Source organism: Sturnira hondurensis, unplaced genomic scaffold (genome assembly GCF_014824575.4).
Source record: "Sturnira hondurensis isolate 20B ecotype Veracruz unplaced genomic scaffold, ASM1482457v3 Scaffold0010128, whole genome shotgun sequence".
Taxonomy (NCBI): domain Eukaryota; kingdom Metazoa; phylum Chordata; class Mammalia; order Chiroptera; family Phyllostomidae; genus Sturnira; species Sturnira hondurensis.
In genome coordinates this window covers 20912661-20927691 of record NW_028082759.1, presented here as the reverse complement: position 1 = coordinate 20927691, position 15031 = coordinate 20912661, and the positions used below count along the sequence as shown (strand labels likewise).

The following is a 15031-nucleotide window of genomic DNA, read 5'->3' as shown; positions in this document are numbered from 1 at the left end:
ATCACACTGAGGGTGGGAACTGGCAAGATGATTCCAGAATCATCAGCCAGTCATGTCATAAGGTCATTTTAATTTGCAGCAAATAAAGTTATGTGGTCTTTTATATCCATATTAGTTATTTGAAGAGTCTCATTTTTAAAAATGTCTTTTTAAATCTTTTCCCAGTTTTCTAATGGGTTGTCATTCTTTTATCAATTGATTTATAAGAGTGTTTCATATCATCTGAAATCAGGTCCTTTGTCATATATATGAATGATAACTATTTTTCTCTTTCTATGGTTTGTGTTTGTTAATTTTTTGGTAAAATAATTTCTTATTATAATAACCTTTTTGTTTTAGCTTTTTGCATCTAATATCAATGATAGGTATTGGCTATAATTATTCTTTCTTTTAATACTAGTTTGAGATTTTGTTGTCAAGAATGTTACATTTTAAGTTAAGAAGTATTATAATTTTATGTTCTATGAATAACTTTAAGTAAGATTCTTAGGATCTTTTACTGAAATATTTGGAAACAATTACTGATGATTTCTGGTTTTAGAGTATTTTTTGTGAAAATATTTTTTTTGAATTAACCCTTGCTTGAGGATATGTGTATTGATTTTAGAAAAAGAGGGGGGAAGAGAGAGAGAGAGAGAGAGACATGTGAGAGAGGAGAACCCATTGGTTGCCTCCCACACCCATCCCGACTGGGGACTGAGCCCACAACCTAGATTTGTGTCCTCACCGGGAATCGAACCCACAACCTTTTGTTGTATGGTGCAGCTTCAACCATCTAAACCACCTGACCAGGGCTGTAAACGGATTTTAATATCAGATTTTTTATTCTTTCTTGTTTCAATTTTGTAAATCATATTTTCATGGACTTTGTAAAATTGTCAATACATTAAAATATGTTTATAGTGTTCTATCACTTGCTTATTAGGAGTAATGTTCCCTTTATTATTGCTATTTTTAGTCTGTTTTTTTTAATGTCTTACCAAGTTTTTATTAATCATAAAGCATTTCAAAGAACCAACTGTGGGGTTTTATTTTGATTTTATATATTTTAGTCTGTTAGTCACGGGGGTAAAAAAGTAAGTTTCCTTCTACCTTCTAAATTCCTCTGGTTGGACCAATAATTAAATTAACATGATATAGATTAATAGGAGAAGATGCCCACATTTATTACTTATGTCTGTGCAGAAACTTCAGAAGAACACAAGACCCCAGGACACATTGGGCATTTGATGCTTATATTGGACAAAGGAGAGTAGAGGGAAAATAGGTAATCCACAGGTAGACGAAGAAGAGCAAACATATGGTGAACAAATTATTTCTTGGCCACCAAGAAACAAGGAGGCACAGGGGAATTTAGCAGACTTGCTTGGATCTTCCCTGTCTGCCACACTTACCTCGTATATGTCAGCTGAATGTGCTAAGGTGGTTAGCTAAGGGGAAAATGCTAGCTAGGTTCCCTTCCGAAACCGAATTTCCCATCTGCCTTCCTTTAGGTAGGTAAAGGGGGAGGGTCAAAAGTTCTTTCTCAGTCTTTTATGTCTTAAAAATCATCAGCTGAAAATTAGTATCTCAAAAGGCATATTTGGGGGTGGCAAACTCTGATCCCCATCACAGCTGAAGACACAAAGTAACTATCACCGGTTAGAGCAATTCAGGTAGAACACCTCCCTGGTGTGATTAGTAGTAGCTATGCTTCCCACAGTTATTTTAATGTTAATTACCAAAAAATGACAGCGTTTACACCAGAAGATAAATATTTTTCAGCTGCAAATTCTAAACTAAAACTGAAATGAACTGATTCTAATCATTGTACAATGGGTTATCCACTTACAATCTTTAAAAAAATGTCATTTTTAGAGTCTTATGTTAGAAATAACAATGTAAGAAACTCCGCTCTCTGAATGAACCAAGGTTCCTTTTAACAGCAGTGTTGAATTATAGTTTGCCTAAGGAATACCAGGATTGCTCACGTTTGCATATTTAGATTACTCGTACATTTCCACAAGGTTTGTGCTGTAATTGGAACATACGTAACGTTTGTGAAGTGTTTGTTATCTGTCAGAGCCTGAAGAGACCCAAAGAGAATGTACGCCATTATGCAAAATCACTAATTAAGTACAAGTAATTTAGCAGATAATTTACATGTTCATTTTATAATAGAAATTATTTAGTTTTAGGGTTCTCTTTGTATTTCTAGAGTAATCTTGACCCAAGGGATCACAGATTGTTAAGAGGTAGAAATTACAGAATGAGACATATGTTTAACTGACTCACACAGCTTTTGTTGTGACTAACAATTCCTCTAAAAGTAATTGCATGAGGACAGCCATTTTCTTTCGAACGAAATAATGTTCATTACCTCTTAAATCTGTCACTTGACAACATTAATGTGGAAAAACTCCCACCTTCTTGATTAGCCCTCTAAGGAAATCTAACAGCTTTAAATTAATATTGATCAAGCAGAAACTATCATATCCATCCGAATGGTCTTGTGAGTGTGAGTGAACAGGAAAGTAATAATATTTCAATAGATTCTGGAAAAAAACAGTCTCCTGAAATATATTGTACAGGCACACCTTGTTTTGTTGCACTTTACTTCATTGGTCCTCACCAGTGTTGCATTCTGTACAGATTAAAGAAGATTAATGGCAAGAAGATTATGACTTAATTTATGGCAGTAGTCTGGGGCTGAATCCACTATGTTTTTAAGGCATGCCTGTAGACATACTGTACATTATTATAAAAGCTATGTAAGAATGACTGGTTTTTTTGTATGGTTATTGAAAAGTGCTATGTCCATTGATAAGTCTTAAATATTTCAATTTTAAAGATTTGTATCTTGATAGATAAATGGCGGCCATATTGTGTTAATGATCGTAATTTTAATGCTGCAGCTTTGGGGGAGAAAAATAAGTAACTTGACTTCTTAGATTGGTCATTCTTGTCTAAGTGTCCTGGAAGCTCTCAAATTTTTCTGTCTTCTTTTGGTTTAATTTATTATTATTATTATATTTTTAATCCTCACCTGAGGACATTTTTTCATCGCCATTAGAGAGAGAGAGAGAGGAAGGGAGAGAAACATTAATGTGAGAGAGAAGGATCCCTTGGTTGCCTCCTGTCTGTGCTTGGAGCAGGGACTGGTGACTGGATGGAGATCACACATGCCCGCACCCAGACTAAAGACTGAATCTGCAACTTACGCATGTGCCCTGACTGGGGATGGAACCTACAACTTTGGGTTACTGGACTTCTTTTGGTTTAATTTAATGTGGGTTTTCAATTTTTTTTAAAATATGGTGTTTAGTTATTTTATATTTATTTTTGGAATTGATACGGATCTATGTTTAATGCTATCAGATTTTCTCTGATAATTTAGTTTCACCACAGATTCCAGTATATCCTGTTACAACTTTGAGAGAGGTTGAAGTTTGATGTGTATTTCTAGTTTTATCCAAGAGTTGTTTTTAACACTATGTTTAATTTCTAGGTAGAACATTTTTGTTTTTTATAGTTTTAAATCGTGTTATAAATATCTAGTTTTACTGAAAAGAGTTCATAGAATGCCCTTTGTTTAAATTTTGAAAACATTTTTTATTGTTGTTCATGTACATTTTCTGCCCTTCCACCTCACCCCTCCCCACCATCCCAACACTCCCCACCTCCCTTCCGTTTCCACCCCTCATTGTTATTGTCTATGCGTCCTTTATAATTGTTCCTGTAAACCCTCCCCCCTTTCTCCCCCATTATCCCCTCCCCTCTGGTCACTGTCAGCCTGTTTTCAATTTCAATGTCTTTGATTCTATTTTGCTTGCTTGAGTCTCTGTGACATAAAATAGTCAGTTTTCATGACCATTTTCCATTAACTTATGAGAAATGTAGTATCTTTTCTGGTTGATTTCAATATATAAGCTGTAAGTTATTGATGACAAATGATCAGTATTTCAAATTCTACAAAATTAATGGCCATTTGATCTGCCTTGCTTGAATCAAAAGAGATGTATTCAATTTTATTTTTATGAACATACTTAATTTTATATTATTTATCAAGCTACATGCATATATATCTCTTTATCTGTGTTTCTATGTGTGTATTCTGTTTTATGTAATAAAATTATTTTAAATAATAAAAAACTAAATACATACACTTCATCAATATGTAGATTTTTCCAAAACTGTTTGCACCTGCTTTCTCAGGTTTATGCTGCGGCTACGTGTTCCTCTCAAGCTGATACCCGACCATGGATGTGGTAAGGGGTAATGATTTGCTGTGAAATGTACTTTCACTACCGTACACTTCATCCCTGTAATGACTCCTTTGCTCTTTCCTCTTCAACGGCAGCACCGTTTCCAGCACGAGTTCTGTTAGAGTGAGATCAGAACTCCCACACAGAAATACACCCATACCACAGCCTGAGACACGACAAAGCCTAGGTGGGAAGAAAAATGAGTTGTCACTTAAAATAATACTAATCAAATATTTAAAAATAACACTCTAAATTATTGAAGGGTGAGCCTCCATGACCTTTGCCAAAGATTTGCTTTGATCTCTTAACAACTCTATGCCGTGTGGTCTAATTTAAAACAAACACACCAACAAAAAGGGCTGCTGCCTCTGTCCAGCAACATCCTCTAGGGAGATTTCCTTGACACTTGTGAAGGGGGGCAAAAGAACCCTTCCGTTAGGAAAAGGTGATTTCTTACTTACTTTCATCTGGTAATAACTCACTTCAAACTTTTTTTATAAACCATTTGGAATATTTCTTTTAACCCTTTTACCTTAGCATTTTATCAGCATACTATCTGATAAAATGTTAAAGCTTTGAGTGAGGCAGGGATCAACCTGACACTTTAGAGGAGCTGAAATAAGAATACTTGATTTCCAGCATGTCGAGCAACAAGGGAAATCGTAGCATAAGAAAAAAATGAAAAGATAGAGAGGGACCAAAGAGTCCAAAGTCTTCTACGTCTGGTACAGATTGACACCTGACAGTTGGGCTTTAAGATTAAAGGAAGGCCACAAGAGGTTTTTAAACCAATGATATAATCAAATCTGCACTTGCCAAAATCATTTTGGGTAAATAAAAATAAGATTACCGTATCACCTCAGCACCAATCACTTTTTACTAACTGTAATCTGTACAATATAAAGGTCACTTGTATAAGTATTATATATGAAATGTTAGTGAATAGAGTGGTGAATACAAGTAGATTATCATTTCTAATACCTCCCTTGGTAATTTAGTAAAACAATGATGTATAAAAATAGTCTAGTTATCATTCTAAGATCTGGCTTGAATTCAAATTGAAGTACATATTTGATTATGAAAGCTTTGCTGGAATTCCTACTTTAAAGGCTAATTTTAGCTTCAAGGAACCAGAAGTGGCAACATGTCACACGGAGGGGCTTTGCTCTGGCACTGGTTCCCTGACAAAGACAGAATGGAATGCGAATCAAAACTGTGAGTCGCTGCAGACTTTCAGGTGCAGTTTCCTGAGACAAGCAAATCTCACTAGAAATACCAATTAAACACACACACACACACACACCCCACAATGAATCATGACCAATATTAACTTTATACAAAAATTATATACATATATACATACATATATATGTATGTATGTATGTATATATATATATATATATATATATATATAACATTTTAGTGACATAGCCTTTGAAACTCAAATGAGCTCTTAGTATTTGGCAGAACTTCAAACTGGGACTATTTGCAGTATCTAAGGTGATGTAAAGATAAAGTGGTTACCAAAATCTGATACAATATCATTGTACAAATAGCCAATATATCTTAGAAGCAACACATTTTCTCTACTATGGAGAATAATGCCACTAAGAGGTTCACTTTTCTTCCCTTGCTTGATACGTTCAATTGTTTCATTCAGGGGAACTTCAATATAGTTAAGACTATTCTGTGAACTCCGAATTAAGATATGAGCATGAGACAAAACCAACATATAGTTATAAACATTCCTTCTCATCAAACCAGCAAATAATCTGACATAACCAATGCAAATCCTAATGTATTGTAATTCAGAATTTTCTTTATATGCATTTTAAAAATATACATTTATATGGTTAAAATGTGTGAGGGTTAAACCACCTTTGGGTAGTACAGAAAAACATTGAAATGGGTAAGTCCAGTTTTGTTAATTCTTATAATTTAAATGTAGTAAAGGACCTAATAATAAATCCTTTAGTAGAGAAAATAAGCATCCATTAATTTATCTGTGTGGTTATTTTTTGGATATCAGAGCCATTTTGTAGGCATATAACGTTCGATTGAACGTGGATTTACTTGGAAACACTCTTGGCCATTTGTAATCTGTTGATAATTATTTTTTCGGAGAATCTGACCTTTTCAAATATAATTTAGAACTAATAGAATATATAAGTGTGTAAAAACACAAGTCCTATTATCAAACAAAAATGAATTTAACTTTATGCAGAATTCATTGCATAATGTATTGCTTATGATCCTATAACTTGAGATAGAAGAAAATCACCAGGTTGGCTCAAGGGTTAAAAACTATTTGTAGGGAGGCCCTGGCTGGTGTAGCTCAGTGGATTGAGCAAGTTTCGATTCCCAGTCAGGGCACATGCCTGGGTTGCAGGCCAGTTCCCAGCAAGGGACACATGAGAGTCAACCATACATTGATATTTCTCTCCCTCTCTCCTTCCCTTCCCCGCTAAAGATAAATAAATAAAATCTTGAAAAAAAAACCCCAAAACTATGTGTAGGGAGGAAAAATAATTGTAAAACCTATTTGTGGGTAAAAGTTAAAGAAAAAAATTAAATGCTGGAACTCAAAACTAGAGGGAAATAATTTTAAAGAGGTATCCAGAATTTAGTGGATGAATATCCTTATATCCATGTCTACACTTTTCTTCGTATCATAAGCCCATTTGGGGTGTTGACTCCTCTCTCAACTTCAGCACCAGACCTTGTGGAGCCTCTGCACCCATAATGGGCAGTGAAAACTGAGGGGGATGGTTGTTCAATGTTTTCCAGGGAAGGCATCACCTGAATGCTGCTGTGTCCCGGTGTTGATGGCAAATTCTGTAACCATCTTGCCATTTGCCTAAAGATGAAGCTCAGATATGGAAGGCAAAGAACTGAGAGACTCCAGGAGATATGGCACTGAAGTCCCCATGCACCATGCCGAGACAAGCTGTCTGGATATTTTAGGTAAAATTTCTTTTCCTAATGTGAGTTGGGAGTTGTTGTTACAAGAAGCCAAAGCTATCCTCAGGCTATTTAATTTGTTTTGCCTTTTAGAACATAGATCTCAAATATTGTTTTCACCTACTGTTTTTTAACCTACTTTATAAAAATTACCTTAGGAAGCATATTTTCCAAATATAATACAAGTAAGCTAAATTGAAATTCTCAACAAATTCACTTCAATAATTCAATTCAGAGGCATATTTAAAATATCAGTTGAGAACTTGATCTATGTTAATGGTTCTCAGTCATGGCTCCATGATTATTAGCAACTTAACAAAGAGATGCTGGTTCATGTGAGGTCTTACAAAACACGCAATACGTGTACCATCATTTAAGAGATGCACGTGGTTTTCAGCTTACTCCTAAAAAATCTTTTAAAAAATTAGAAACACTTAGAAAGCCAATAAATAGAAATCATTTTCAGACATGTCTGTACCATGGAAGGATTAGACTTTATTTGATCTTTTCAACATGGACGTACAGAAATATTAAGCACATAAAGTACAAATTCTAAGCCACTTTAAATAAAGCTTATTTTTAGCAACAATAAACTTCCATTTAAAAATAAAATATCACAAGGCACATTGATTGACTTGGCTGTACATGCAAGCCGGCATCTACACAACAACTTGACAATGGGTGTGGGGGCAGGGAGGCAAGAGTAGAAGCAGCGGCTCAAGGCATCTCTATGTAAACTAGCTTTCACTGGAAGGCTTATCGGAAAAGCGAAGATTCTCACGTAATCAAGGCACTTGGACACAAACATCACATTTTTTGAAAGAAAGAACCTCTACTACCAAATAGGAAAACTTGATATTATCACACACACCATTTAGAATAAGCAAGATTTGAATAAATTAATCCAGAAAATCCACAGTATCACATATTTTTATAAGCTGACTTTAGTTATTTCTTAAGCTGAGTAATTAAAAGTAAGCAATTCCTACTAAATGGTAGATTACTGTGCCACAAAACAATGGTTATACTTTATCTAGACATCTGATATCTCATCCTAGTAATTCCTTGTGCACATAAGAGAGAACACAGGTCCCTGACATTACTTTGGTAATCCATTTACCAGAGAAAGGAAGGGGTGAGGGAGCTGGGGAGTGAGAGAGAGAGAGACAGACAGACAGACAGACAGAGAAAGATTGATTTGTTCTTCCGCTTATTTACGCACTCATTGATTGCTTCTTATATCTGCCCTGACTAAGGGCTGGACCCGCAAACTTGGCACATCGGGGTGACCCTCTAACTAACGGAGCTACCCGGCCATGGTAAGCACTATGAAATATTGTTCAAATATTTGAACACTTTGATAGACTGGATTATGCAGGAAGATTATGCCAAGGCCTGACACACCCAGTACATTTCCCATCCTGGTACACTTTCTTAAAAACTCTGCTTTGGAGGTAAACACTATCAACACAGTGATTCGTAAAAGCAATGAATTAGAGTTAGCATATATGGTGCATTTCACATGGAAATTTACAATAGGTCAGTATCTACTGAAACATGTTAGTAAATATTCAAAAGCAAGACACTTTGAAAAGATTTACTATCGTTTGTGGATAAAATACTCTACAAGGAAGTTTTATTTATAAAATGCTGAGAATGAAACTCTGAAAGTAACAGAGAACAGCACAGATGAGTTGCATGGGTATGGGGTAAAGACACTGGAGGTGTTCAAAGTGATTTGAAACATAGCATCAAAGTTATCTAAGAAAAAGACTGAACATTTTAAGTTAAAATATTTAACTGTGCAATGACCCTCCAAACTATAAGTGATGTGAGAATATTCAGGAAAAAAGTCTACAACTCTGTTCTTAGTATCTTAAGAAATCTAATAAATCCATATAAACAAAATATGCCCCAACAGGAAAACAGACTAAGATCATGAAACATTAGCTCATGAATACGAAAATACAAATGGCCAATAAATATAAGGAATGCTGTTTAGCTTTGTAGCAATAAAAAAGTAAAAGTAACCATGAAATATTTTGTTTTACATATCATGTTGAATTGGCCTACAGTTTGAAGTCCCTCGCTTTCAGGGTAGATAAGAGCACACAGATCATGGGAATGTAAGTGGCATAAGTTTTCTGGACAGCAATTGTGCAATGATTTATGAAAATTATTTTAAAATTGCTCTTCTTTTAAACATTAATTTTGATGAGATATACATTTTCTTAGGAAAATAAATGGATATAGGAGCAGATATGAGTGCAAGGGTATCTAAAAGCTGATTATGATAGAAGGAAAGAAATGGAAGGGACAATCTAGTATCCCATGCATTTATCAACAGGAATTTGCTATATTATGGTACAAATATGAAATGAAAAATGAAGGTTTTTAAAATGATAAGCACACAATTATTCGTGGAAACAAATATTGACTGTCACATATTGTTAAATTAGAAAAGTGATTTCAAATAATGATTCTATTTTTCTTAAATTATCTTTTTGTGTATATGCATAGAAAAAAATGGAGATGGTAGGCAATCAATTTTTAGCAGACTTATCTGCATGATAGGATTATATGTTGCTATAATTGTTTTTATTGTCCATGATTTTTTCATTATCTAGAGGAGGCCTTAATTTAGAAAATGTGTGATTACTAAACATATAGTTTATACAAAAATAAACAGCTGTTTCTCATTCTTTCCTACCTAAGGTACTGTCAAAATTTTTAATATTTCCTTTGTACTCCAACGTATGAAACAGATTTGACTACATGGTTACAGAAAATAACTAAGCAGCTTAAAAAGTAAAACAGTAATTTTCTAGACACCTTTGGTATGAGCAAGGTAGAATTTTAAAAGTAATTATTTAAGTGCAAATAAATAACTTTTGCCTCTATTTCCAAAGTGGATTTTGAACAGCATGTAGCAATAATCAATATAATAAAGCCCTTTTAAAAAGTATAAAAAGGAGCTAAAGGGTATAGATGAAAGGCAGACAAAGAAGGAAAAGTCTGAAAACGGGACTAAAATAAAAATTATGCTAGAAAACAGGCTAACTTAAGTTAAATTTATCAGAAAATTAATTAGTGAGCTTCTGACCAATCAAGGCTAAAAATGAACTTCGATGGGTTATATAGCTCTCATGGTCTAATAAACGCAGACAAGAGTTCATAAAAATAAAACAACTTTTTTTCTGAACCCTGAGACAATATCACTACATGGAACAATATAAAACAGACACTTAAACACAGTTGTTAAGCATAATTTCCATGCTCTCTATATATGAACTTTATAATATAAGGTATCTGATAAAAACTTAAGGCATTCTATTAAGCTATATGGGTATGCAGAGAACTAAGAGCAAGCCAACTTTTGTTGCTTAAATTGATACAGGTTTATACCTTAAGGAATGTAGAAGTTAAGGTTTTACTATTCATTCTCACAATTTTGATCACTAGCAAGCAACTGAATTACAGCCAACCAACGGAAAGAATAGCAAAATATCCTATAAAGCAGGTTTGTAGGCAACACTGAAAATCTCCATTATTAATTTCAGCATCAGAAAATCAATCACATCCAGGACATAAATAAAAAAAAAGTTCAGCTATTTCCTAGTATTTTAAACATTAATTCAAGATGAAATCAGATATTGGATTTGCACTAGACACCTTTAAAATTTTGCTTTCTCAAAATAAAAACTCAATGAGAAATTAGAGAATATTTGTGTGTAAAAATAAATTACTTTGCCATCCTTAGGTGAAATGACTATTTTGAGCATTTTTCCAATGGAAGAAAATAAAGCTACCAATATTATTAAAATAAGGGAAAATATGCAATATACTCCATTACCTCACTTCAGTTGGTTCAAAATGTATAATAAAAATGCATCTCTTTATACCCGTCGCTATGAATACAACATAATAAGAAAAATATACAATATTTCAAAAGATGTGCCTCTGTAAAATAAACCAACCTTCTAAGGTTCATTTAGTTTTTTCCTCAAAAGAAAAAAAAAAAAGCTTTGTCGACAAAACCTTTTATCACAGTTTACTAAGCAGACAGCACATGGGAATTAAACTTGACCGAAGACAATGCAGGCAGCGATCGCTTATTCCCCGACCTGCTGCCTTCACCGGCTGGCGGAGTCAGTCCTTCCGTCCTAGGCCCGCTGGGCCAGGGCAATGTGGATTGCCTTGGAGCCCAAGACCTGGCCATTCATCTCAGCCATTGCTCTAGTGGCCTCCTCTGGAGAGGAGAAGCAGATCAAGCCAAACCCTCTGCTTCGTCCTTCTTCCTCCATTACCTTGACTCTGCTGATTGATCCAAACGAAGAAAACTCCCGCCGTAGTTGTTCTTCATCAATGGTCTCGTCGAGGTTCTTAATATAGAGCTTCACCCCACGGCACCGCCCGTATCTTTCGCGTTTCAGCTGCTCAAACATTTGCTTTAACTCGGCCTGCCGCTCTGCTTTCTTTTGGGCCCGGCCTACAAAGACCATCTGTCCGCAGATGTCCTTCCCGTTCATATATTCGACAGCCCTTTGGGCAGCCTCGTGGGTATCAAAACTCACAAAGCCAAAGCCTTTGGATTTCCCGCTGGCATCTGTCATCACCTTCACACTCACGATCTTGCCGTATTGGCTGAAAACTTCCTTCAGCCTCTCATCGTCCATGTCGTCTCCAAAGTTTTTGATGTAAACATTGGTGAACTCGTTGGCTTTATTTTGGAGCTCCGCTTCCCGTTCTTTGCGGTTTTTGAATGGGCCAACGAACAGCCGACAGTTCTTCAGCAGCGCCCCGTTCATCTCCTCGATGGCCCGGTCTGCGGCTGTCTGGTTCTGAAAGTGCACAAACGCGTAGCCCCGGGATCCCTGCTCATCGCTCATCACCTTGGAGGACAGGATCTTCCCAAAAGCTGAAAAATGCTCGTAAAGCATTTTGTTGTCAATGGATTTGTCCAGGTTCTTGATGAACACGTTCCCAATGCCAGATTTCCTCAAGTAGGCGTCGCGCTGAGACCACATGAGCCGGATGGGTTTGCCTTGTATCACCTCAAAGTTCATGGTGTCCAGGACCTTCTGGGCATCGGCCAGGTTCAGGAAGTTCACGTACGCGTAGCCCAGAGAGCGGTGGGTGACCAGGTCCCTGCAGATGCGGATGGACAGCACAGTCCCGACGGGGTTGAACTTCCGGAACAGCATATCCTCGGTGACGTCCGCGTGGAGGTCACCCACATACAGGGAGGCTTGGCGGTACTTGGCATCCACACTCATGTTGCTGTTGCTGTTGCCCCCAAACTGCGAGGCCCTGTGCCCAGACGCTCTCACAGATAGATAGTCCTGCAGGAGGGTGGCCAAGCCACACCTGGGCCCGGACTCAGCCTGGTGTCCTTGGGCTCACAGCTCAGAGCTGGAGAGATGGGGCTCAGGGACAGCTCCCCCAGGCGCAGGCCACACGCTCATCAAAAGGCCCCCCGGCCACCAGCCAGGCCCTCCCGGGAAACCTGCGACAGAACTTTCAAACCGCGGAGAGAGGCCGGCAGGAGACGTTCCTTCCCGGCCAAGGTGCGCCAAAGCTTCAAGTGGCGGGCTGGCCCGCAGTCCGGCAGTCCCAGCGCCCCCGCACACACACTCCGGTGGCTGGTTTCCGAGTAAAAATAGGCCTCACTCCGGCTAGTTTAGAGTTTCAGCCCCGGGGACTGGAGCTCCACAAGTGGCCTTGGAGGCCGCGGCCAGGACGCGAAGCGTGGGGCCCGGCCAGAGCCCGAAGCCGCCGGGGACCGGGTGGTGCAGGCGCCGGGGATACGCGCTGCGGCAGGGAATCCGGGGGCTGCGGGAAGCCGAGCCTCCGCTAGTCTCCGACCCGCAGACCCCGCGCGGCCCGGGGAAGGCGGATGGGGGATGGGGAAGCGGACGGACGGACGGACGCGGGGATGGACGCGGCCGGCAGGCAGCGCGGAGCGGGGTCGGGGGGCTCACCCGGTGCGGCCGGCGGGGCGGGCGGGAGACCCGGAACTCGCGCGCTGAACTTCCCGCGCACTCGCTGCCAAGGGTGATGTTTTCTTTTCAATATATTTTGAGAGTGTTTTTCTTTCGCCCGCCCCTCTCTCTCTCGTTTCCCACCCCCTGCGGACCGCGAGTCCGAGAAGCAGGAGGCGGCGACTTGGGTGGAGAATGGCAGCCTAGGGGAGGGGCCCTACGCCCACCCACCCGCGGGGGCCGCGCTGGGTCTCACTGCGGAACCGTTCCAATTGGGGATCAGGGCCTGTCACTTAAAAGCTGAGAGCCCTCCAAAGGGTTCCTCCCATTCCGGGCTAGGTTCCAACATTTGCACCTTGTTTTACCCAATTCTGCAGGATTCCTGCCACGGTCCAGCCGCATCTACTGCTCCATCCCCCTTACTAGACTCCACGGCACCGCTCACCTGGTTTTTGGCTTTGTTTTGTTTTGTTTTCAGCGTCAATTTTACAAAATGCGCTCCTCGGGAACCAGTCTAGATCCTTTTTCCAAAATATGAGGTTTCCCTAAATGACTTTTGAAAGTTTAAGTTTCCCTCTTCAGAACAAACACTGTCTTGCCTTTTCTCCCGTTTGTCTAATTACAATATAGTGTACATCCCGTATCAGTAGGGAACGTGCTCATTCTATTTCCAGGCCTAACTCAGGGGCTTTTAGGAAGGGGGTGCTCAACATTTGTTGAATGAATTGACTGTGTGGGAGACATGAGGTATTTGACCTGAGGCTGAGCTTCATGCCCAGAGACATGGAAGGTGGAAGTAGTGCCCCTGGTCTCAGAACATGTTAGAAAGTTTAAATGTCTTATTGTCTAATATAACATATGGGGCATGGTAGGTTTTCGGTAACATGGGTTTTGTTTCCTCTATCATAAATAAATTCCTTAACATCAAAAAGCGTCATAAAGAACCTTACTTGCAAACCTGAATTGGGTGGGTTCATTTATTTCAGGCTAATTTAATGTTTTTCAAACTTTAATCAACATAGGAATTACCTGGGGATCTTGTCTGAAAACAGATTCTGAATCAGTATGTTGAAATGTACTGGAAATTCTACATTCCTAAAAAGCTTCTGAGTGATGCAAACGCTCCTGTTCTCTGAACTACCCAAAGTATCATGACTTTAAAGCTAAATGAGTGCGACAAAAATATATATTTCTCTTTCAGAAGATAAGGACACTCTGGCAAAATCCATTCTTAGTAATCCACTAAAAAATAACCCCATTAAACACGCACCATTATTTTCGCTATGAAATCCAAATTGCTTTTAGCATATCTAAATTTGAATAATGTATCTGCGATTCATCCCAAATTAATCATAACTAATGTGGGTTTTTTAGTAAGTTTATTCTGGTATGTGATGTTCACGTAGGATCATTTGTTCAAACATATACACTGAGTAATGATGTATTTAAAAAAGGAAGAAAGACCACCACTGTGGTATGTATCAGCAATATTGTTAAAAGTAAATAAAAGCCATCAGCATAGTCAATGCTATCTGGTTGGTTATTTTAAAAAGAAAGTTTCTGAGCATATATGTCCTGAGAATTTTTGTCTCAAGACATTATTTCTAAGACAAGTGCCTAGGAACACATTCGTTCTCTGTACAATAATTCAGGCATAGTGAACTACCACCATATTTCACAAACTCATGGGCTTTTCATTTTCCTTTAATGTGATATTCCCTGAATATTTTGTGACGTGCCATGTTCAATGTTCACTCCAAAGTGTAACATCACATCTTTCAGGTTGTTAGGCTCAATTTTGTTTGACATGTATGTTTACTTTACCAAATAGAGTGTTAACTTCTT

The 15031-nt window shown here is 38.2% G+C and overlaps 1 protein-coding gene across 1 annotated transcript; it reads right to left on the bottom strand.

Annotated features, from left to right (window-relative positions):
- Nucleotides 1–7696: 7696 nt before the first annotated feature.
- Nucleotides 7697–13320, bottom strand: PABPC4L (poly(A) binding protein cytoplasmic 4 like). Its single transcript, XM_037058515.1, has one exon. The coding sequence runs from the start codon at nucleotides 12479–12481 to the stop codon at nucleotides 11369–11371; it is 1113 nt and encodes a 370-aa protein (XP_036914410.1). The 5' UTR covers nucleotides 12482–13320; the 3' UTR covers nucleotides 7697–11368.
- Between the last annotated feature and the right edge of the window lie 1711 nt (nucleotides 13321–15031).

Coding starts and splice junctions, on each gene's coding strand:
- PABPC4L (XM_037058515.1), bottom strand. CDS start 12,481: ATGAGTGTGGATGCCAAGTACCGCCAAGCCTCCCTGTATGTGGGTGAC.